This window comes from Pezoporus wallicus, unplaced genomic scaffold, assembly GCF_028554395.1.
Source record: "Pezoporus wallicus isolate ANWC-B61680 ecotype Strahan unplaced genomic scaffold, APGP_CSIRO_Pwel_v1 contig_11829, whole genome shotgun sequence".
Classification (NCBI taxonomy): domain Eukaryota; kingdom Metazoa; phylum Chordata; class Aves; order Psittaciformes; family Psittacidae; genus Pezoporus; species Pezoporus wallicus.
In genome coordinates this window covers 1,162,713-1,187,984 of record NW_026635494.1, presented here as the reverse complement: position 1 = coordinate 1,187,984, position 25,272 = coordinate 1,162,713, and the positions used below count along the sequence as shown (strand labels likewise).

Here is a 25,272-nt window from a genome sequence, read left to right as displayed (position 1 = left end):
TGTAATGAGAATTGGGTATTAACTGTGTCCCGAAAGAGCCGTCAAGTCCTGAGCGTGTCTTTGGTACACATAGCCAGGACATAGCTCAGTTCTGCCTGGAAAGGGATCACCCATCTATGCCACCAACCACAAGCAGTTTGTTAGGAGGACAGGGAAAACAGCAGCGGAGCACAGACCCTGGCCTTGGTGGGAGACACGCTGCAGACAAGCACACAGTGATTTATTTTAAGGCTGATTTAAATTAGTCATAGAGAAGTGGAACTGAGAGCTGTCAAGTGAGGCTCTGCACATCAACCAAGAGGCTGCTGAAAGATATTAATGAACTTTCCTTTTCTGTACGCATGGGGTTTTACAGGGCCACAGGAACCAAGCATCACTACCGGCACCTGGACTAGTATCTCTGACTCCATTTGCTGCTACCTGCCAGCCTCCTTCAAGGCAAGTAGTTGGTTTAGGTGTCACAGATCAAGCATTTACAGGGAGCAGCACCGTTTGCACAGCATCAGCCTTGCTTCCAAACCTCCTCCCACCCTTCCCATACAGCTCTCAGCACCGGCACGCACTGCTGTGGCCAAGAACACTCCTGAACCACAGCACGATGCTCCTGTCACAGCCATACCAGCGGTCATCCCGGTGGCCTGGGGGGGGTCCCCATGTCCCCCTGACCATCCCCTCACTATGATTCCCCCCCCCTTCCCCCCCGGGTCTGGGAGCATGACGCTAGATGGCACCGCGAGGAAGGAAAAGACACCAGCAGGCACATTACCGAGCAACCAAGAATAGGACACAGCTGACGGCCAGGTAGGCGAGCAGCATGAAGAGCCAGACGCCAGGGGAAAAGGGATCCAGGAATGAGAAATAGCCGGGTTTGCGGCCCTGGAAGGGAAACAGAAAGGAGTTTGCATTGTATTTCTACAAATCCCATAGCCGATGCTGACGATGGATGGGAGCAACAGAAGGGAAATGAACAGGGCTTTGCAAACACAAACAGGTCACAGTGAATGCATCCAACAACCAAGTCCTGCAGCATCTCCCTGTTGGAATTCGTGTCCTGAGGCTATTTTTTTTCACCATCTCAACTACTTTAATTCCTCCAGGTGAACTGATAGCTAAATCAGGACAATCACAGCGCTTTGCCCTCCTCATGGCTCTGCTGGATGTGCTGGACCGCATCCAGAGCCTAAGCAGGCTGCGCTCCCTCCCCTGGTAGAGCACGACTGGGCTCGGAGGTGGGAGGGATCCTTTGCACGAAGCAGAGTGGGGAGAAAATATTTTTGGGCAGGAAAAAGAACATAAAAAGAAGCGCTTGCAACATTTCTGGTTCTCTTTTTTTTGGGCCTCGGAATGTTTCTTCGCCACAAAACTCAATAAAATTATTACTTTTATCTCAGAGAATGCGGTATTTTTATCTCTGGGATGCGTCAGTTTCCTGGTTGTTCTCAGCAAACCACCTTTCCTTGAAAAGTAAGGCTCCGGCGCCAGAAAAAGCAAGTTGATCTTCGCTCAAAGCACCTTAAATCTGCACGAGGACGCTGCCTGCCACTGCTGAAAACTCATCAAATACAGCAGAACTTGGGCAAAAGCAGGATTCATTTCTAGAAGTTTCTTAACGGCTGAACACTTCCCACGTGGGTGAATGTGCTTCTCCCATCACCACCAGCTCTGCACATACAACACAGCCTCCTGCAGGGTGCAAAGAGCAGCACCAACTTACCTCCAAAGACGCTCAACACCGCCACAGGGGACAAGGGGAGATGTAAAGGGAGCCGCAGGTCTAAAGCGGTGCTCTGTTGCTCTCAGTGCAATGCAATTTACACCATCTTTGTGGAGCACAAAGTGCTTTGTTTCACTGTGCACCCCTGGCATGGCTCTCCCACCCTCAATGTTGCAAATATTCGGGCAATATGCCCATGTACCTCGAGCATCTTCTTCCCTTCCCATCTCCTCGGAAAGCAACAGCGTATAAATCCCTGCATAAGGCTAAATATCCCAGCAACAGCATGTAAATCACAGCAAAGGGCTAAAGGCTTGCATTAACCTTGGGAGATTATAAGCCCTCAATTCACAGGAGCCTCTATCTTCTGCCCCAAACCACAGAGTCAGTCCTGGCATCCCAGAACCTCAAGGTCTATGGTTTCCCCAAGCACTTTCAACCAGGGAGCTGCCCACGAGTCAGAGCTCTTGCAAAGGCTTTTACTGTAAAATCAGAGGGGAAACAGTCTTTTATCACATCTTGGCCCCTTTTTCCTTCCCCAGACTCCCCCCAGACCAGCACTTTAAATCCCATTCCCATTAAAACACAGTTTTACTACTGAAGCATTCCGAATCTTATGCAAAACCTAAATTTCACAAGGTCTTGGTAGTTCTTCTAAAGACCAAGTTGTTGCTAAAAAAAGGCAACAGTTGTTGCTCAAAAATCTTCCTTTACTAAAGAATATCTAGTGATATTCTCAGCTGCAGCCACCAGCTGGGACTGTAGCATCTCAGAAAGCTTCTACAGGAAAGACCGTACCAGAACATCCTCTCCCTGTATCCTTAAGGACAAGATGAGTTTGGGATCTATGTTAGCAGTTTTCCCGAATCTGGCTTATTAAGTCTTTTAACAAATAGATGAGTTAAGGCTGAGCTGCCTCTTCTCTTCCAGCGCTGTTTACACACTCAAGAATGAAACAAGGCAATGGGAACCTGCAAGGTGTCAAGGGCACCATCTGCCCTCAGATGAGCAAATGGGAGCTTCTCGAGCAGAAGATGATTCCAGGTGGCTTATCCCTCCCCAGCATCCCAGAGCTGGCAGGAAACTCCCCGGCCCTGGCAATGCCTTGGCTGAGGCTCCCCTGTGAGATGCTCCTGTAACGAAGTTCATTTCTGTAATGAAGGCCTCGATGTCTTCTCTATGTTTCTGGGGCAGTTTGTCAATAAATTACACTCATTAAGGAAATTGTGTTGGAAGCTTTAATTCTCAGGCTTGGCACTGACTCTCTCCCGCAACTGTACAGTAGTAGTAGCTCTGGTTCTCTTCAGCTACAGTCATTTTCAGGCTGCTGCTGCATATTCTTTTCATTCACAGTTGTGGATAAGAATAAAGATATTCTGTTCCCACGGAGGGCACAAACTCTCTCTTATCTGTCTGTTTTGAACAGGGGAATGACAATATCTGGAGTCTGACAGATATTTTTAGCTGGTCCCAGTACAGCTTTGTTAATTGGAAGAGCTATTTTTCTTGGAATAGAAATGTTCAAAATGCCCAATAATTGATGAAGGCCTCCTGCAAATCCTCAGATGAAAGCAGCAGAGATTTATTTACCACCCTTGGTCATTGGAGATCTTCGTTTTCAGCCAGAGAGAACCAGTTTTCTGGGCAGATACAGGTGACCGAAGAGCCTGAATGTGCAGAACATCCAGGAAGAGGAGGGAAGTGGAGCTATACGGCATGGTCCTGGATTTGTCTGGGTTCAGGCCTCTAAGACACTTCACGGACTCCCTGCCTGCCAGATGGTTCACAACCAACAGGCCAATGTGTACCATGGCCCAGGGCATGCCTGGGGCCAGCAGTTGCTCCCATCCCTGCTTCAGTGAGGCAGAAGCTTGTTGGCAGAGCAGTATGGGTTGTCAGGAGAGGTGCTCAGCTCCTCTGCCTTGGCTGTCAAGCCTCCCCTGGCTTAATGAAAGGAGCTATTCATCCAGTCCTTCCCATTTCGTGTCTTCCGCAGCAATCAAGTAGAAACACTTTAAGCATCAGTTCACTTGGCCTAAATTCACCTATTCCAGTGTACTCACCAAACCTAACATTTTTCATAAGGACTTCAAGGGGCTGATGAGCCAGCATCGTGCGTGAGCCAGCCCCTTGTTCCCTGCCAAAGAGGCAGGTATGTGAGTAAAAGCATGTGTATGCTACAAATAAACCTGACTTTCACATCCCTCTGTGCAGAAATGGGCACCTGATTTCAGCCCTCTGCCAAGCAGAGTAACTGCTCAGGACTCATCCATCTCCTGCTTTCCATAGGTCCCACCAGCTGGTCAGAAAGGGGGCATAATAAAAAGCAAGCAAACCTTTTCCTTTAGCAGCCTACAGGTCAGAAAGCCCATTAGAGTCCCCGTGTTTGAAATCCATACTTGATTATATCACAACAGGTGAAATTGAGAAAAATGACAGCCCCATTTAAAGCTGACATATTTGGTTATGTGTGATAAGAGACACAGGCACCCTGGTGACTGAGGAGGAGAAAGGGGGGACAAATCACTTGCCACTGGAGTAACAAGTAAATGTCATCACACTGGGAGGAGACCAGGGTGTGGAGACAAGAGATGTATTTGTGGTTATTCATTAGGCTACACTTGAGCTGCGCTGTGATTAACGTGTGTCAGCTACAATTTTAGACATTGAAGAGATGTTTGTTGGGCTGGGGAAGGGAAGGGAGGAGATAGGAGCAGATGAGGCTGTCTTGCGCTGCTCTCCAAACCACATCCTTAAAGGAAAACCAGAGCAATTGGCTATCTTGCCTCTCCTTGTTAAATAAGTGTCGGTTTCACAAGTTAATAGCTACACAGCTCTCACTCTTCCTCAAGCAAAGGAGGAAAGGTCTGGACAAAGACCTGGGTGAAGTGCTGGAGAGAGAAGGGGAGATGTCCCTGCTGCCCCTGCCACCACTCCTCGTGGCCTTGGTGCAGCAAAGAAGGGCTCATACGGGGTGACCTGACCTGGGAGATGCCCTGCATCCCCTTTAGAAGCCTGCCTGGGTCCCTGGGCAGCAGCCGTACTCCATGCCCTAACTGGGTCCTTCATCAGGCAGCTGAAGACCAAGTCCTGACCAACAGCAGGGAATTATTTGCCTACACTTCTTAAGAGTAATTATTGACCCTGTTCGGTTTGGTGAATGCCTGAAGGGCAAAATGGAACATGGCTCTGATGCTTTATTCTGGTACCAGCTTGAGCAGCAGATGGTCCCTGCCCCGAGGAACTTACACTCTGAGTAGATGCATGAGACACATTTATATAGGCCTTGCACAGAGGCAGCAGCAAATGCTTTGTACTTACAGAGCAGGTCACATGCAAATCCTGTGCCAACACTCCTGTGTTTCCTCCGGAGGGGGCAACATCAGCCTCATGCTGTTCAGGGAATGATGCCTTGTTAAGGGACGTGCTGAAGGTTATGGTGTAAAGCAGAGGCAGAGCACGCAGGGTACTCAGTCCCCAGACTTTACTAATGTATATGAAAAAGCAAGAAACTCGAGTATAATCGAGGCAAGAGACCTCCTGGATCCACAGGGAAGCTTGTGGTGTGAAAAGGCAAGTGTAGCAGGGAAAGGACAGATACATTTGATTCCCAGGAGGTTGAAGACTCTGACCCTTTTTGATCTATGAAATCATTGATGCTAAATTCTGCACATACCAAAGGAAACACCATTTGAACCAGCTTTTAATGCCGTGTTTATTCCTGGCAGGAGCCCGTCGGCACAGAGATGTATGTACAAGTTTGTTTATGCCTACATCCAACACTGCATCCTTAACAGCCTTCCGAATGGAGGGGGTGCCTGGAGAGTCAGCTTTAATTGTTTTACCCTTTTGGCTGCTATTATTGAGCTGATGGGCAACCAAGACTCTATTTCGCATCACACTCAGCACTGTACAGAGCATGTTGGCAGACTGCGGATTGGGAACAGTAAGACATCCTGTTACAAAGGACCTGGCTGCCTGAGCTCACCTCCTGTGATACCAGGGAACCAGGGTCTTTGTGTGGTCCGTATGGGGGAAATCTGTCCTTTCCTGAGCTTCAGGAAGAAGCCAGAACAAACAGAAAACGGGAGTGCAAGAAAATCTATGAGAATTTAAGACAAGTGTTGCCTAAGCGAAGACAGGACACAACATCATGTATGTGCTTCCTCTGCTCTGAGCCACAGCCACCACAATGCCTGACCTGCCTTTCGGGTGGCAGCACCCAACCACACCACTGCTGCTACTGGATAGCAAGAGGTTATTGAATGCAGGGGAGCAACAACCAGAGCCAGTTGCTAAACAACGGCAAGCTCCCTTCTCACTCCTTCCTGGCCAGAAGCAAGGGGGCCTAAGAGCATCCGCGCAAAGCACAGAGCATCCTAATTGTAAGGAGCTTCCCCTGGGCAGAACCTACTGATCTTTAGCGTGAACAACTGAGAGGAGGCAAATAACAAGGGTTGAGGGCAGAGCAACAGAGCCAGTGCAGGGCAAGGAGCTAACTGTACATAGCAGAGTTCATCCCGCTGTGTGCCTTCTCCAGGGCAGTGCCCTGGGCCACTCAAGAAGTGCCTTTTTCCCTTTGCCTGCTTGTGATTAAGAAAGCAGAGCACCAATCTGTGTGTAGAGCATCCACAGGAGGTCACAGCTGAGAAAGCAATCCTAGATATCTTCCTGGCCTGATCTTATTCACAGATGAGAGAAGGCAGCAAGGCTGCACACCGTAGAGGCTGGGAACACAGCTGAGATTAGGACATTGGGGACCAGGGCTTTCCTCATGGCCCCCCCAGGAAGTGCTATATGGGAGGAGGAGGAAGCAGAGCCAGCAGGGATGGGGGATTCAAACAACAGGGATCGAATCCAGCAAGCCAACACAAGGCAGAAAGACAGAAGAAAGAAGGAAATAAAGGTCAAGCACATTTGCGCTTAATTAAGAAACCAAAGCATTTTTATGAGTCATTCATTTTTCTTCCATATCTCGGCACACTCGCATGCAAATAACGGCAGGACGTAAATGGATATAAAATAAACCTCTTACCATATGAACTCGGTAGAGAATGCTAATTCCCAAAGTCATGAATGGCTTCGAGAAATCAATCACCTTCTCCCGCTCTGCGGTTATGGTCAGCCCCGCCACGGCCAGGTCGGCTTTCTGGAGAGAAAGGAGAGCGGAGAGGATCAGGACCCTGAGCCTGGGAAAGCAGCAGAGCCCTGCTACACAGGACACCTGCTCCTGGAGGATGGATGTCCCATCCCTGCGGGGGTGTGTTTGTGGTAGGGCAAACCCGAGGCTCCACGGAAACAGCGCCTTGTTGCTGATGCCCACTAGTTCAGGCTGTGCTCCCACATCCCTCTCCCCGGGTGGGTTTCGCATAAGCCCTGATCAAACACACTCCAAAGTTTAACTCACCTTGTGCTCCAGACCATTCTCCTCATTTTCCCTTTCCTCACACGGGTGTTTTTATACGTGAAGGTTGGAAAAGCACCAAGCAACCAGTAGGGAGCCCGCTGTGCTTAAAGCAAACAGAATGGTAACCCCTGCCCCAGGTGCTCACAGCCTGATTGCCATTTCAGTTACTTAAATGTGTTAATACCTGGCAAAACAGGAGCCATCGAGACAAGCACTAGTGTACCCATCTGAACAAGATACAAGCTCCCCCTTCCAAAGCCCCTGTTGACCACAGCTGCCCCTTTCAGTTACTTGCAAGCACTATAGTTGGACAGCATAGCACAGCAGCATCATTACCCCCATAGCCTGAGTTTACAAGCCTGCTGGCCCCAGACTTCCATAATTGCAGATGAGCCTCCAAAAAAATCAGGGGACTGGCATAAAATTTTCCAGAATGACTTGCAAAGCAAATGAGATTAGGGGAAAAAATAGACAGAATTTCTTCCAATGTTAATACCCTTGTAATATAGATAAGGGATTTGAATTTTAAATATTATTTTTATTACTGTAGCTCTTTTAATGTCTGTAATTGCTTTCTGTCAAAATTTAACCTTCTCCATTCCCTTCGACATGTGTTTGCCTGCTTTGGAGGATGGTGGTTATACATGGGGAAAAAGAGAAGGGGAGGAAAAGAAAAACTATCTGCATTCGTTGTCCCTAAGTTTCATCAGGTCTGTGCAGAAGCCAAGACACCATCAGGACCAAAGACCTGGCAAAATAAGGGCCTTATCTCCCTGGATCCATGCACCACACAAAGGCGCATCTGCCGGTGCATCACTCTTACCGTGCTCTCTGACCCTACTGCTCTTGCATCACTTCACTTAGGAGGACTGATCACCTCCCAGCAGAGCTTTGCTTTCCCACCTCTGCCCCCACCAGCCTCAAAGGCAGGCAGGGAGGCAGGGCCGGTGAAAGGCTGGAGTTGCAAAAGGGAAGAGCAGCACTGCTGGAGCCTGCAGGATGAAGGGAAGGGAAGAGAAAAGAAAGGTCTTCTGCAAGCCTGCCCAGTGATGAGGGGGTCACGGGGAAGGTGATATTTCACCGTCCATGCAGGACTGCTTTATTGGACAAGCTCAGTGCCAGATCTCTGCAATTGTTTCCAAGAAGCTATTACAGATTCCTAGGAGGTTCAGGCTGCAATGAATTATGAGCTAGGGAGAATTTCTGCCTAGCCAGACATTTACCCACAGGGTTTTAAAAAGGCACCAATAATCGTAACGCGGTGTGTGAGCAGTTGAGCCTTGTGTAAACACCAGCAGGTTACTAAAATGGGATCAGTTCATCTGTGGACCATGGCACGCGAGGGAGTTTATCCACCAAGAGAGCCTAAAGCTTCCTAAACCACTCCTGTCTATACTTAAAAGGGTTTGCAGGTACTATTGTCCTGGGGAGATCTCCCCTAGGAAAGCCCCTGGAATACAGCTTTCTAACAGATTTCTTCCCGCAGTTCTCCAAACAGAACACAGTTCAACCAGCAAAGTTGTAGGCTAAATAGATGGTAAATATGCCACATCAAAAGCGTGTCATGCAAAAGCTCCAAGGACATTTCCATTCCCATCCAGAGGCCAACACAAAGGTGCTGCTGACAGGAGCAGCGTGGCCCTCAGGTCTACCCAGCTAAATCCATACCCCGCTCTCACAGGTGGGATGTGGTCAGGGAACTTTCTGCACCCTGGTTATTCCCCTGCTACTGCCCTTTGGGACCCTTCCAGACCATGTAGGCAGCAATATCTTGAAAGCTGCTCTTCCCTATGCAAAATAGAATGCAAAGCCATCCCAATCCCTCTACCTACGGAGCAGAAATAGCACAGAAGGGCTGCCTTCCCTGGTTGCACATGGGTTTTTTGCCCAGGCCCCTTGTCTTTCTTCCAGAGGGTCCTCCCATGCCATCAGAGCTGATTTCCTTATGCTCATTCCCTGCTTGATCAACTTCAGTCCCCTTCAGGACTTACGCCAGCATCAGAGCTTACAGCCTGCTCTAACTTGTGCACATGCATGTCTTCCTTCTCCTGTGCCCTGCGCCAGAAACCTGGCTCCTTGTGGCTTTAGCTGTGCTCTGTTACAGAATCACTCTCTCTGCAGGCTCAGAAGTCGTGCAAGTTAAGAGCCGATTTCTGACAGCCATAAACTTTGATCTGGGAATGGCAGGCAATGTATTCCCTGCCTGAACACCATCCATTTCATGCTTCTACTTTCCTTCCTGATGTTAAGCAAACTTCTTGTGATTCACTGAGGTCAGTGTATCTTAGTTACAGGAGCTCTGCCAACCTGAGTGCTCTCCAGCCCTCCCCACCTGAGCGCGGGTAGGAGTTGGCATTTTATAGACTGAACAATGCGTTGAGGAAGAAAAGGATTTTGCTTTGTGCTTCTGCATTCTGTCCACAGCTGAGCCCTGGGGGGAAAGCGAACAGGAGGAAAAGGATGGGGGGAAGAAGGGGCAAACCCTGCTTGATTTTCATCCTTCCAACACGGTTGCAGCTATAAATGTCAGTGTGAAATAGGCTTAGAAAAAAACCCAGAGCATTTTGGGACTAGAGACAGACACTTCCTTAACAAAACACAGCTTAAACAAGCCCAAACTCTCAATAGGTAAGAGGATGCCCCGGTGCGCTGTTAGCTTGAGATAAAAGCATGAGGTGCCACCACCACACCTGGCATTAACCATGGGATCAGGCTCACGCTGCCACTATGAAGGATGCTAAACCCAGAGGCCAAGCTGGACCCCTTAAAGGGGAACTACAATTAAGCAGCCTTAAGAAGCAAACTGCAGGGACTGCCACAGTCCAGAGGAGGCAGCTGCCTCCCCGCTGCAGGTGCTGCTGACAAGGCTCATCTCAGCACTAATGGTGATGAATGGGGCCTGATGTCAGCCTGGACAGAGAGCATCCCCAGAAGTCTCCCATGGCATGGGCTACCAGCCAGGAGACCAGCCCTGCTCCAGCCCCACAGTGATTCCCAACCTCCTGTCAACCTACGGACACAAAACACAGTGAGAGTCCCAGCAGCAAAAGGCTTTGGGCTGTCTCTGTGTCAGAAACACAGAAAATAAACCTGAAGGACAGCTCTGGGAGCATGAGGCTCTTCATGGAGCAGGAGTCCCTGACTTGAACAGCACACTGGATGCTACATCTCCTGGGTACCCATAAGAGCATCATTCTCACCAGCGCTGCCCATGAAAGCATGACCAAGGTTAGGGAAAGCGATTTCTTACACTGCTTCCATGTTTAAAGAGCCTTCTAGGAAGCCAAAATCAGTGTTCAGCCTTCAGGACCCACCTGAGCACAAGGCACAGCGGTTGGGCTGCAGCCTGCAGCAACGACAGAGCAGTCTCTCTGCATCGGCAGATCTGTCCCATGGCACAAGAAGTACAGCTCTGCCACCGGATCGATGTACTGATTGCTTCCGCTCCAACTGCCCATCTGATTTGACAGGAGCTATTTTGGGTAATGCAGCTCCTACTGATGGAGCCAGGTTGTGCACTCAGATGCATATTCTTGCATTTCAAAGCAGGGCCAGACGAGGGTCACTCAAAACCAGTGTTTGAATTTTCCTTAAGGACACGCATGATTTCTGACACATGACAAGTGACAGCCTGCAAACCCTGGAGGCTGCAGCCCTCCACTTCAGCCACAGCCAGCGATGAGAGTCAGCAATCAGTGCAGATGTCAGCCTCAGGTCTGCCTTTATCCACCTTTCCTCACTTGGCTGGGAGGAAAACATCTGTGCCAGGTATTCGCCATGCCCACGGCAAAAGCCAGTTAAGGTGAAGCACAAAGGAATGGGGAACAGCAGCAAGACCTAACCAGCTCCCACACCTCCCTGCTTCCCACCCTCTTAAGCCCCCCAGTGTCACATTTGCCAGCACAATAGTGTGCATACAGACTCCCCCTCCCTTCACCCACACATAGCTTTTCTCTCCGAACACCCACTGCCACGTGGAGAGCAGGACTGCCAACCGTGAACTATCTTCTCCTTCCTGCCCTTCCCCATCTTTGGAGCAGTTGAAGGGAGAGCGCCTCTGATTGTAAAACACCACCTTGTCACCAGCAAGGAAGCTGGGCAAACCATCATCCAAAAGCTTTAAGGTCCTTTCAGTTCTTGGTGTTGCTGCTCCCAAGGCAGGACCCTTCCATGAGATGGACAGCTTCATCTCCCTCACTCTAAAGTGATCTTGGATCAAGACTGCTCACTTAGACACAGAAGACTCTACAGCTCTTCCCCTAATCCCAGCCCCGCTCTGCCTTAGCTCTTAATTTGCTTTGTGAGCAGGTCGATAAGATATGTACTGGTAAATTTGGGTCAACAACAGATTTATGTTTATATAGCATCCTTCTCAATCATATCATAGCTCACAATTAGCTGTAATGCAATTTTCAGCACTTAAGAATAAATCAATAGCTGGTTAATTTAGAAACAATAAAATGAAACACTTTTCCCATATTGCCTACAGTTGCTCTGAAGAGATTCAGTGCCACTAGAAGGGATTACAGAGGAAAAAATAACAGTGGAAAGGTATTGCATGGAGCTGGATAATTGTCTGACCTTCCGGTCCTGCACACCATGTCAGACAAGCCTTCGTTTCTGATCGGTGCGCAGGAGGAATCGCTTCCCTGTAGTAATACAGCACTGCAGGGAGAGAGATGCAGAGCTTTTATTTTGCATAGGATTTGGGAAGTTTGTGTCCCAACTGATGTCCCCTCTCTGCGCTAAAGAATGCACGGAGAAAAGGGGCCAAGGGATAAATCCACTGTGTGCCCAGCATCAGATGTGCTGGCTCTTCTGCTTTGAGCGGTCCTCAAAGCAGGATGGGGGATGAACAAGGGGCTGGAACAAACCCCTTTGGGGGCAAACTGTCAAGGAAGGAGAGGAGCCCTTTGGGCTCAGAAATGGCTTCAGAAAGCAACATCCCAGGCAGCCCTGAATAAACACAACAGCACGCACATGGCCAGCTCTGCCCTCACTGACCTGATCCAAAGTGCCAGTCCCTGGGACTGATCAAAAACTTGCTGAAGCCATTATAAAGACTCTAAAGGGTCTGGGAAGAGCAAAGCAGAGAAGGCTTTGTCTGTTCTCCAGCTTTTGATTTAGCATCACACAGGCTTTGCTAGCTCCACACTGCTGAAGCAGAAATGAAAATCCTCCTAAATAAGGCTCGAGCTGCAGAAGAAACAAATGGTTTCCCAGCGAAGATGAAGTTAAAACACTTAGCACTAAAGAAAAACAACCCTCCAGAAGCTCCCATTTAATGGAGAGGCACTGCCAAGGTTAGTAGGCCAAAAATCTGATGGCTGTTCCCTTCCTTTGTTTGCACAGATCGCACGCTGCTCTCTGCGCCTTCCTTCTTGCCTCCCAGAAGAAGCATTGCAGAGCAGTAATTGTGTGTGTGTATATACACACAGAGAGACGTGTATAAAAACTATGCCAATAGCCCCCAGCACTTTCAAACAACCTTGCAGAAGGCTTTTTAGTAGCAGCAGATGGAGGTGGGATCTCGGCTGGCGTTGGGAACTATCATTCCACTGGGGAAAGGCAACCCAGGAGACAGTGTGCTAGTTCAGGAGGGCTCTCCAGTCCATACCATGCCCTCACTCTGGGCCTTAGAAAGTCTTTTAGGCATTGAGCTGTCCCGCCTGACTTCAGATGAAGCTCCTAAGGTAGGATAAGTGTCAGCCATGTCCCTCTGGCCATCTGGAAAGAAGCAGAGAGATGGTGGTGGGCATCTCCTAGAGATGCTCACTCATCATCTGCAGCAGGGAGGAAAGCAGGAGCCCCAGACCCCTGCCTGGAGCCACAAGGGGATGGATTGGGGCCCTTATTCCTCCGCTTTGCAGGAGGATGTGCCACTGTTGTGAGGATAACGATGGGGTGGCTCAGAGGCTCCTCTCACGCAGTGGATTATCATGGATACACCTCACTGTGGGTTGGCCACCAGCTGAGAAGCTACCACTGGGCTCTCACAGGTGCTTCGGTTGTAACAAGGGAGGGTAGAAATCGGTGAGCAAGGAAGTATTAGTTTAAATAACATCAATCTTAATGTTAGCTTTGGCTAAGCCTATTTTACTAAGGATCTTGGAGCATTTTGTGAGCTGTATTTAAGCTTCAGGATCCCTGGGGAAGGACTACCTTTAACAGTGGAGGAAAACAAAGAGCAGGGAGATGGGGACAGGCTGAGCACACATGAACTCGGAACTCTCGTCTAACCCAGCCAAAGCATTCAGGTTTCAGCCTAGCTGCTGTGTAGCAACGCTGCAAAGCAGAGCTGTGAAAGGATCTCAATCCACACACTTAAGCAGACCAAAAACGTTCTCCAAAAACAATACTCAAAGTTAAGGGACTGAAATAAATCTGCCCAAACTTTTCTGCATAGAAAGGCACTTCTTATTTGCTTTCCTCCAACTACTTTACACGCTGTCACATCAACACCACAAACACATTTGCCATTGGGAGGACACATCAAATGGAGATCCTCTGGTCAAAGACTCACAAGTGGATTAAAACCCCCATCCATCCTTATCACCCTGGAGCACTTAATAGAGCACCAGGGCTTTTCATTGCCAAGTCCCACTAGAGCACGGTCACAAAGAGCAGCTAATTCACTTACCCGAGCAATGAGCTCCCCGACCATCCCTGTCCACGTGCCGTTTGCCTCAGGGACTCCATACACCCCATCGCCAACGAGGTGGATCTTATAGTTGAAACGCAGGATCTCTGCCAGCTCCTTCAGCATGTCCACGCAGAAGCCCTCGTAGCGGTCGTTGCCTTCCAGCTCTTGATGGTTCCACTTCAGCATTAAGTAAGGGTTTTCCTGCATTGAAACTGGGCAGCTGTCATTCCCATCTTAGCCGAGGTATCCCACCAGCACGGCGCCGAGCACAGGGCACAAAGAGCAGGGGCACCCAGGCCAACCTCCAATCCCAATGTATCCCTCTCAACCAGGGGATAAGAGGTGTGGAAAGCTGGTTTGATCACTTGGGAAGCCAAGGTGTAAAGCTAACAGAGCCGTTTCTACCCTGGTACTCACTGGTCCCTGCTGTGCCAGGGATATGCTGGAAGTGCATTGGATTTATCCCAGTTTAGGATATGAAACAGAGCTAAGGGATCATGCACTGGGGGCCGTTTCCAAATGGGATATGCCAAAGCAGCCCAGTGACTGCTCCGAGTTACAGCAGGACGGACAGATTCCAGCCTCGCTTGGCATACAGCCGCTTCTTCAGATTGTCCCTCTTTTCAACAAACTTTTGGCACTACTTCCTCACATCCCACAGAGTTCTTCAGGATTCTGAGTATTTTTTATGACGGAGCACTGGGGAAAACCATAGGAACAAGCAGCACCTGCAACAAGGACAGTGGTGCCTGCAGGTGTGAACTCTTGGTTCATGAAAGTTGCACCCATCTTGGCCAATTTTATGGGTATAAGGGACAATTGTCCCTTCCAACTTACCAGCTGTACACAAAACAAGAACATCGTTCCGAGATGAATGTAAAATGGCAACTTATCCCCATCCTAGTCCTCTCCCCAGCTGCTTCTGAACTCATCAAATATCATTTCCATATGAAACATCAACTTGAGTTTAATTACACTGTCATGAATTGTCCTCAGTGCTGTAATTAGAGATTGGATCGTCTGTTCTTTATGAAATCAGTGTTCAACTCCGCATGCCGGGGGCCGACGGGGGTAGGAAGAGGGAATAACACCCTAGCTGATTGACACCTCTGAGCATGGGGATGGCGAAGAGCTAACGGGAACTGTAGGTGACCCCCTCACTTACCAGGATGGTGGTGACAATGAGCGTGGTGTTGAACAGACTGTCTGATATGTTGGAGGAGAAGATCCTGTTGTCCATGCTGAGTCCTTCAGAAACGTGCCAGTGGCCGATCTGGAGAGATAAAACAGCACAATAAGGGAATTTACAGGGCAAATCACTGTACGTTCCTGCCATATGGCTCTGGTGATAGACAACCATCAAAGCTGGCCCTGGAAGAGGTGCTTATGAATGCTCCATTAGCTTTACAGTGCACCCCTTCAAAGGGCCAGCAGAAAGATTAACACACTGGTGCCTGGCCCCAGCACTCCCCCACCAAAATACAATTCCAAAACCCTGTCCCTGCTCACAGCCTTCTCACATGTCCTTGTGTAGCAGTGGAAAAGCCCTGCACAGGAAAAAGCCCTGTGATGGGCAGCTCATGGTAGCCGAGCAGCCTTCTGCATTGTCCCCAAATGCCACCAAGATGGGTCCATCTTACCCAGCAGTCCCGACACAGCCAAACCTGCAAGCTCATCCCTCCCAGTGAGGTGCAGCTGGTAGCCTCTGCCATCCCTCACACTCACACGTGCACTGTGTGTTACGGACACAGCTTGGAAGAGCTTGAGGAAGTGCTGGAAGTCTGATTTTACAGTGAAGGCTCAAAACTGAGGGTTCCTGCCCCCAAATTCCTGTCCTGCCTTATGCTGTCTGTGTAACAAAGCTTTCACCTGCCTGAAAGCAAGCAAAACCTCTCGCTGTCCTCCTGTGGGTGTCACTGTCATTAGTTGGAGGCTGCTATAGGCACTGTTTGTTCCTTGGAGGAAAACATCACTTGACAGGGAGTATCACAGCATCACGGCTTCCCCTGCAATCCCAGAGCAGCAGCCAGTGCCAACACAGGGCAGATGCCTTCCAGCCCTGACCAGCAGCTCCACCTTGGTGGCAGTGGGTGAAATGAAGCCATGCTCTTAGTGGTGCTGCACCATGACTCATCTCCTCTATCTACTGCAACGGATGCCAACTACAATGATTAAGTACATCCAAACTCTTTGACTCAGGCTCATCACACCCGACAGCTCCACGGCCAGCCGAATTCACCAACCATGCATCAGCATCGCTGCAGCAAACCTAATTCCCAGCACCAGTGGCAGGGAGCGGTCCTCCCGTGCTCGGGAGGCCGTTGTGACTCAGCTGTGACGCAAGGCAACCAGCCGCTGCCTTCAGCCAGGGGGGAGGAATATTCTATAAAACCTAATTTTAACTTCAAGAGCCCAATCTCCCTCCCTCCGAGCTCTGGGCAGGGAGATCAGCACCTCCAGCAGCTCGTTCTGAGCATGCAAATCAGGCTGTCTCTCTCTTATGCTCCCTAAAAGCCTCTGTTTTATCTCATGGATAGACTGGTGGCTGAAGGAGGCCAGCTCCCCCTGAGACCCATTCTCTCTCCTTATTCTCCTTGCAAAGCCTCTCTCCCTCAGTCATGTCCCAAAGTCCTCTGACACCACTCAAGCAAGCTGCTGCATCCCGAAGAGGGAGTGAGTGACCCCAATGCACAGGGGTGTCTTCACAGCTCCTCTAGAGCCACGGTGCCAAAGCAAATCCATTCCCACTTCCCTTGCACTGACAGGAGCTGTCTCGGGCACTGCTGGTCTCAGGCAGGTTATCCTTCCTCTGTGCCACGCTTGTCAGGGTGGTAGGAACAAATCGATTTCTCTTCCGTCAAAGAGTAATCTCATTATGTTCAAAGAGTTGGGTGGAAGGCGACAGCAGAGCCACCGGCCAGGCGGAGGCACTGCCATGGAAATGAACGGGAGGCACGCTGATTTACACCAGCCCCAGGATTGACTCCATGCACTCAGTCTCTTTTCTTGGCAGTGCTTTGCCTCTGGCATAACTGATGGCTCGAGGACTTCAGAAGTCACTTCCCAGCCAAACACAACCTGAAACTGCAGCGGCTCTGCTTGCGCTGTCAGCACACTGGATCGCTTTGGACACTGAGGAAAGGGCCAAGTCCTTTCTTCTCCTGGCTGTCAGGGCAAATCCAGCCCAAGCGACTGACAAGCCGTTGCAGAAGTGGCCATCTGTAAAGAATCCCAAATCCAGGCCCCTCAGCCCTAGGCACGAGCAGCGGTGGGAAAAGCAGTCAGGGCATCTTAGACTCAATGGCTTTGCAGAAGGAAAGCAGGCAGGGAAAGCAAAGGACAGCCCCGTGCATGTCCATGTCTGCTCTCCTCCCCGGCTGCAGTTGAGGCACTGGGATGCAGCAGTGCAGGCAGAGCTCCCAGGAGGGGCTTGTTTACTCTGCAAACAACACAACAGAGATTATTCCCCCCCTTCACCACCATCAATAATGCTCTGCTAAAAGCACCAGTCATGGCGAGGACCTCTGAATGCACTGGAAGCACCAATTCTCATGGCTCACCAGCACCAGGAGAGGCACTGAGGGTTATTAGCATCGCCTGACAGATGGAGACATGGAGGCACAGTGACAGTGTGTCTGGAAGCAGATCTTGAGCACCCTGCTCTCTTGACAGCTTGTTGTGACTTTACTACCACCAAGCTCATGGCATCACAGCAGTGCTGTAGCGCAGGACTCATCTCTAGGAGCAACTGTCCCAAACTGGGAGATTTACCATGCACCTCATGGCCAGGGAGTCCTTGAAGCACAGGTTTAACTAGCCTGTGCAGGGTCTGCATCAGCGACAGGAGGAATTCATCCTGGCTGTATTCCTGGCAGAAAGGTGCTTTCCTCTTGCTGTGACTGCTAAACAACGGACCCGCTGCAGCAATCTCCTCTCTGAGTGATCAGTCATAAGCATTTGCCTAGATTCCTCAACCAGAGATTACTGACAGATTCACTAACGTTAACAGCCCTCCCTGCTCCCAAATTTGTCCCTCCCCTGCTGGCACACTGAGACTAATTGACTGCCTCCCCCCCCCTCTGACAGTGCGATGGATTTGACCTCGCTCTTAATACAGCGCCAAAGCCAAACACTCCCAAGGTGCTGGGGTACTTCAAGCCCATCCTGGCTTGTTCCGGCTCACCACTGTCCCCCTCACAGTATGCTAAAGCCACTAATTGAGTCCTCATGCTGTTTGCTCCTTCTGAAGTGTAATGTGTCAGGATGTCTGGGATCATCAGATCTCTTCCTCTCTTGCAAGATGGATGTCAAGGTAATTTTAATCATCTCTAGCTATGGGTAAAAAGCCTCTGAAAAAGACAAAACACATTCACCTGCAAAATGCATGAGGAAACAATCAAGTGCTCTACACGGCTGTGGATAAGATGATCCTGTTGTTAAGGCACTGGACTAGGACTTAAGAATTTTTAGGACTTGGGATTTTTTAGTAGCAGATATGATTGGTCTGTATAAATACAGCAGGTGGAGGAGGCCCATCGCAAAGAGGTAGAACAGCTTTTGTAGCTAAAATGATAGCGCTGGCACAAAAATAAACAGATATAAACCAGCCAGAAATAAACAGGCTGAAAACTGGAAGAGGGTTTCTAATGATCAGGGGAGCTTCAGTGATGGCATACCTTTCCCAGAAGAGCAACGAGGGCAACACAACCGCCTTGCTGCAAGCTGGGGCTCCATACATTTGTGAGAGGGATTATCCAACCTGGTGACAGACGACAGCTTGTGGCTGGGATGGAGAAAGTCCCCTCGATGTCCTTACAGGGCCAGAAGGAGAGCCAGCCCCCTCTGCCTGCCCGCATCTCGGGTCTGACCCGTTATATGTCCTTACCACAGGCAGGGAGCTAACACACAGTTCCAGAGCAACCCAGCCCAAAAAGCCTTGAGCCTGGAATAAGCACGGAAGTGCCATTGCTCATGACACTGCCCCATCCCCACAGGCAGGAAAGGTGCCTCAACTTAGTTGCTCCGCAAAAGGTGTTATCATGATCAGTGACACTGAAAGGATTTCTCATCACCAGCGGCTAACAAGATGCAAGCGGGGTATTCCCGCCTCATTCCTTCAATCCTTCAGCTTCCCTGTTCAGACACCGCCACGTTAATGACGCCGGGCTTTCAAGTTCCTTGTGGCATGAGATGACAAAATACTGCTCAAACTAATGATTTTAATGAAGTCTTCAGCTCAGTGCCCCGCAGGCCTGAACGGCAGCTGATGGCAAGGAGTGATGACATAGCAAGAGCTTCAGAGGCACCACAGGTACTCACCATCCTCGCTCCCCAGCTAAAAGTTAAGGTAAAGCCAGCCCTGAATACAGACGTGTTCGAACAGGCAGGAGACCACCACTGCGACAAGCACAGATACCTTTAGGGCTCTGATTAGCAAGCACTGTCCCACAGCTTGCATTCCTCACCTCTCCCTTCTCATGTCCACAGGAAAAGGCAGCAGTGCAAAACGCTATCAGCTCTCATCAAATCTGTGTTTGGAGAACCTTGTCAACACTAACAGGAAAGCTACTGTGCCAGGAGAAGGTACAGTTAGGTAGGTACCTGGTGCATTTGTTGGCCTGAAGAGGGAGGAATTTGGGAGCTCTGCGGAGGGAAAAGGGAATAAAACAACTGCAAGAAAGCCTTCAGAGGACACTGCACAGGTCTACGGTGTGGTTGGCATTCCTGAAGGACACAACCAGGCAAAAGCTTCCCCCACAGGAGTTAGCATGGGACACAGAGAGCACCACGTGTACAACCACGAGACATGCACACAACCCACCAGTGACCACGCAGCAGTCCCCATGATGCTCAACCTCCCCAGACATCCCCTTCAGACAACATGATTGACACCTGACATAGCCCAGGCAGGACTGATGGTGCCACACTCCGAGTTCATCGGGTCCTGGGAGGGGGGGCAAAAGACACTTGACCCTTGGCAGGATCCGTCCCTGAACTCTTGCTGGGGGTTACAGCTAAAGAGAAACAAGTCCCATTGAGGCTGATTAGCCGCTTCTAAGTTAAAAAGGTTTGATGTGATGGGGACTGCTGAGGGCCTCAGAGCTATCGGCTGGTATCTCATCTGCATGCCACCACCACAGTGATTAGACACCCTCATTACTCCCACTGCTCTGTCCTGGGACACCAGCAGAGCACTGCGCTAAAAGGTGACTAATTGGCTGCCCCAAGCACCAAGTGAGAGCCAGGGGTCACAGGCAGAGCTGTGGACAACGTGTCCATGGTGGGGCTCCAGCCCTGTCAGCAGCTTTCCTTGCCTCCCCTCTGCACAGATGCCTTCCCTGGGGCCGTCTAAATGACAGCTCCTCTTCTTTCCCTTCTCCTGTGAAGCTGCCAAGCCTTAGCGCTCCTGGTTTACTGCACATCACCGCACTGAAACCGGAGGTTTCTGGGCTGCAGTGTTTCTTAAAGGGGCAAAGAAAGGCAGGAAATAAAAAGATGACATTTCCAAACTGAGACCTCCTCAGATCTACGGATCACCAGCACGTTAATGAGCCCGTGCTTTATTGCACATCCTATGAACAGAGAGCAGCTCTCATATGGCTGTGGAAAAATTTCCACTAGTTAAGCTAAATCAGGAAAAGGCACGTTTGGTGCGTTACATAAATGTATTAAAAATTGGATGTCAAAAAGCCCTGTCTCTCCTTGCCCAAAAGCAACAGCAAGTTAGAAAATCTAAGTGCTTCTAATTTGTTTGCTGGCTGGATCAGCTTCCAAATTCAGTGAATTCTCTATCAAAGCTGATGAGCTGGAAGTCCCTGTGGCTTCGATAGATGGAAGGAGAGAGAAAGAGAGAGATGGAAAGAGAGAAATGGGCAGAGAGCGTGAGCTTGATTAAAACTGAGGGAATAGAAGTGTTTCAAACAAGACCCTGAGCAAATGAGTTAATATAATAACCCTTGGGAACAAAACTGTCTCCAGGATGTGCACGTCTGTTCCTTACCCTGCTCCCCTCATAGCGGGTTTAATTAAATGATTTCTTATGATTTATTTAGTTATTTTTCTTACAAGGAGCCAAGCTGGTGAGAAGAAAATAACCACCTATGGCACAGCAGAGCGGCATTTGGCTTCCCTTTGTGGGAACCAAGAGGGGAGCTCTGGCCAGGGATTCCTTTCCCAGTTGGGCACGTCACGATCAACTTGCAGCCTCTGAGGGGCCCCAACACCCCTCCTGGCACTGCTATCAGTCACACGAGCCCCCTGGGTACCTCTGAAACATACAGCTGCTTATTTACCGAGCTCTTGCAACAGGTCTAAATAGGTTTTCTCTTGTCAGACTGGGTTTGGGGAGCAGAGCTGAGACTCGTGTCTCAGGGTGGATTAGGCTGCACTCAGAGCTCTCTGTGCAGCTCTGGGGGAAGCACTGCTACAGGAGGACCTGTGTGTTGAATGTGAACACCCTGCCACATTTAAACACATCAAAACCATAGCTGTCATATGAATCCTACAGCATTTGCTTGCTTTGCTCTAGCCAAGTGCGTGCTCTTATTAATGCAGATGGGCTTGGATCTGTCACTTTTGCTCAGAGAACGATGGGTTGGGGAAATGATTAAAAGGGCACTGGTGCTATCTTACTGTGGGGAAAATGCCATCGTGGTCTCCTGCTCACTCAGCTAAAGGCAGCATCAAAGCTGGACTGTCACTTGACAGGTAAGAATTGGCAGGCAACATCCTTGCCAAGGCTACAGTTCATGGTTGCCAGACCAGGAGAGATTTCCTAATGCCAGAATGCTCTGTTGGTGCGGGATAAGATACAACAGCTTTTGTTCTCTGTCAGCATGTGGGAGAAGTGGCAATCTCTGAGAAAAGGGCAGGTGTGGAGCTGTCAGCGGGGAAATAAACCAGATGAAAACCCTTTTCCTGGGACTTCCATTTCTTTCCCTGAATGAGGTTTGCATTTACCAGTAAAACCTGAATTCCTTGGGCTTGTGTGATGCTATCTCACCAGTCTGATATCTATGGCTCCACAAGGTCATCCTTAACCTTAGCTGAAGCCAGAAAACATCCCTTGGACAGAAAGAAGGCAATAAGCAGAAAAAAAGGACCAATGCTTAAGGACTCCATGAGCACTGAGACAAGAAGCAAAGGAGAGCCTGAGCTAAGCAAACCCATTACAGAGGAACACGCACCATAAACCAAGAGGTAAATTATGTCACGCTTCCTCCTGCACGCTGGGGAGAGATGGTGGGGAGCTCCTGAGATGCGATTGCCCCCTTCGCCTTTCTTCCCAGAAGGAGCTGTTTGGAAAGGTTCATAGTACCCTTTATTGCCCGTTTCATGGCAGATTCTCATTTTAACTCATTCAAATAATTCTGGGTACGCGTGTTTCCACAAACTAAAGAGTCTTGAGTGTGAGCTTGTACCTGGCACACCCCTGATGCTGTGAATTATCTCCTGCACAGAAGGGTTACTGCGACAGGACAGACACTGGCTCTAAAATCACCACCTCAGGGGCCCGACAGATAAAGACAAATCTGAATCATCTCAAACCACGTTCTCGATGAAGTGAAACATGGATTGTTTGCCAACCCACTGCAACATGCACACCACGCTACACACAGACCATCCCCAGCGCAGCTCTCACCTGCCGGAAGCCGCTGCGTGTGTGCTGCAGGATCTTCAGGGCATAGTTGGACCTCTGGCCTTTGCTGTTGAATTCGATGTGGCCGGTGAGACCTTCCAATTCTACCTGTCCAAGAGAGAATGAGTTACAGCGCCCATCGAGGCCCATGCAGCAGAGCCAGAGGCCCCATGCACCAGCCATCCATCCTCCTAGCACCTACAGCAATGCAACCCTTGTGTCTCAATCCTAATGGCTTTTGGAGTCTGGCAAGGGTAGCGAAAAGATGGAGGGGAGCAGGAGCATCAGCAGCATGAGGTGCATGGCTCCCCAGATCTCACCACTGCAGCCCCTCACTGCCTCCCTCCCTCCATCCCAAGGCTAACACTGCAGCAGGCATGAGCTCTTCACTGTCTCACATTGAATCTCTGGCTGGGGATTCCTCCACAAACCATTATGTGCTGTTTCACAGGATCAGGATGGCATTTAACACAAGAGCGCACTGCAACAGAGCCAGGATGAGTGTCTAGCCTCACTGTGCAGATTAACCACCGCTTGCTTGCTGCTGGAGCACCTCTTCAGGAAGAAGAGCAAGCTACAGAGCCAAGGGAAGCTGGAGGATTTAGTTGCCTTGGACTAAAGGTGAGATCTAAAGCACAGTTGGCAGGCATGGACCAGAGTGGTGCAAGGTTCAATTTCAGCGGAGCTTTCCTTTGGAGGAAAGAAACGTCTCATTGAATTTCCCCATCTCACGACATTTCAGCTGCATCCCAAACAGACTCAGGAAACACGCTCCTTCTGCGTGGTCCAGCTCAGCTCCAAGGAACCGTATTGAGAAACTCCAACTACTGCAGAAGGCTGAAACTTCATTATCTGTTCTCATGACAGAACTAGGCTTGACCAGTTCCAGCAACCACGCTTTCGGGTTCAAAGGAGCCCAAACCCCATTATAGGCAAACTCACATCACGCCACTGAGCTCTAAGCAATTGTACCGCATGACCTTACATCAGTCCAAGTTCACTCAAAACAGAGCTCAAATAACTCAGAAACATTTGTGCTTTAAAAAACCCTTCACTGAATTCCGGCTTTTCTGCAGCAAAACCTGGAAAACGGCACGTTTCATGTTGTTCCAAGGCCGGTGACAAACCAGCCCTCAGATCTCTCTTTTCCTTCCCAGAGCTACCTTCAAACAAACCGGCACTCTGTGCTTGAGAACCGTGCCAACACCAGCATGTACACACACACACATCCATCCTTCCTTCTGGCAGCGACGAGCGCTAGCTCCCGAGCGTCAGTCCCTTCTCACCATTCTCAGGTAGTTCATCAGGCTGGTGCCGTGCTGCCAGATCTGGGCAGACCCACAGGACAGGGGCTTCACCCCGATCTCCTGGCTCCGGTTCAGCTCCTGCACGGCGGTCACCACAGCATACACAGCGTCAAACAGCAGGGCCGAGGAGAGCTGCGGGCAAAGAGAAGGAGCTGAGATGGGAAGACAAAAACTAAGCGTGTTCGGGACCTTGTGGCTCTATCCACAGCCTTCAATGGGATCAGAAAGGGGCAAAATGCTTGTCCTCCCCTGTGAGGACAGGAAGCCCTGCTTGCCCATCGTTATGTTCCAGCAACATCCTGCACCCATCCGAGGGCAGGGAGAACAAAAGCAATGGCATCCCTGAACTGCTGTGCCTCTGTGAGCATCGCTGGGGCAAGAGTAATCCCTTTGCCAGTCCCACTGCCAGTGTGTTTTATTTCTCCTTCTCTTCTTGCTCGATTCCTTACCCTTTCTATCCCTGCTTGCTTGTTCCTCAGGGTTTCTTTCATCACTATCACCTTTTGTCCCTATCGTTTCCCATTCTTTTCTACCTCACTTTCCTAAAGCAACTAAGCCTCCCAAATCAAGGTGTGTTTTCTGCTGCTTTGGTGGCCACTGATCAAACTGCTGGCCAAGGGGGAACACACTTGAGAGCATCAGGTTTATGAAGTTCATATGTAGGCAGCTGGACAGAATAAAGATCCTGCGCCTACACCTACAGAAGGAGAGATGACTGCTGCTCCAGCCTTCATTAGGCACCAAAGAATCCTCCTTTGAAAGGCAGATCCACAGGAAATGAGGTTTTGCTAGATTTACTTGTTAAGCAACAGCCTCCTGGCTTTCAGACCCTGTAGAGACCATCTAGGTCTTTGAAACAGCCTCCACTTCCCTGCTGGCTGTTACCTGCTCTGTAATGACTCTGCTGAAGCAATGTTCAGAATCACAGAGTTCATCCCCTCTCCTCCTCATTTGTGCTTTGTTTGCCTTCAGTCAGATTTCTTTGTCCATCAAGCCTCACAAGCTGTGTTGTTCGCCCATGCACAACCGTTTTGATGCTTTTTGATCTAGGTACTAATCAGCCATTTGCTCTCTCAAGTTCACTGTTGTGACGAAGATTTCGCTTCTAATTATTGTCACCTCCAGACTCTGCTGGAATTAAGTTGTTGCAGCTCATTATATCAAGGCTATGTTTTCCAAAAGCATCCTCTTACCATCCCAGCTCCTGGCAACAGGTTCAATCTCTAGCGTGGGGCTCCTTTCCCCCACCTTTCCCTGCTTGTGGCTTGCAGCACTTCAGTGGTATCTGTGTCCTCTATTCCTCCCAAAGCCTGATAAGGTTTATTCACTTCTGCCAGTGGCCCTGCAGGAACAATCTTGCCCAGTTCATTCACCCCAAGGAACCTTTGGCTTCGACTGCATTACTAATTGGAACGGAGTGAGCCAGACTTAACCCTGCTTGATCTTACTCAAGTAGTGGCAAGACCTCATTGACTACAATGGCCCGGGATTAGGCAGCTGACAAGGAGCACGATGCCTTGGAACGTGCAAGCTGCATGAGTTACAAGGCATGACTTCAGCCTA

The 25,272-nt window shown here is 49.7% G+C and overlaps 1 protein-coding gene across 2 annotated transcripts in view; it reads right to left on the bottom strand.

Annotated features, from left to right (window-relative positions):
• The window catches only part of GRIK4 (glutamate ionotropic receptor kainate type subunit 4), a 179,357-nt gene that overhangs the window by 10,131 nt on the left and 143,954 nt on the right, over positions 1-25,272 (bottom strand). For both annotated transcript variants that reach the window (XR_008975372.1, XM_057433308.1), the window contains exons 9-14: positions 23,689-23,841; positions 22,406-22,510; positions 14,930-15,037; positions 13,762-13,965; positions 6,750-6,863; positions 767-876 (exon numbers count right to left, since the gene is read on the bottom strand). Coding sequence is in view for 1 of the 2 variants with exons in the window: in XM_057433308.1 (XP_057289291.1) it covers positions 767-876; positions 6,750-6,863; positions 13,762-13,965; positions 14,930-15,037; positions 22,406-22,510; positions 23,689-23,841 (794 nt within the window). In the remaining variant the exon portion in view is untranslated. The remainder of the gene's footprint in view (positions 1-766; positions 877-6,749; positions 6,864-13,761; positions 13,966-14,929; positions 15,038-22,405; positions 22,511-23,688; positions 23,842-25,272) is intronic.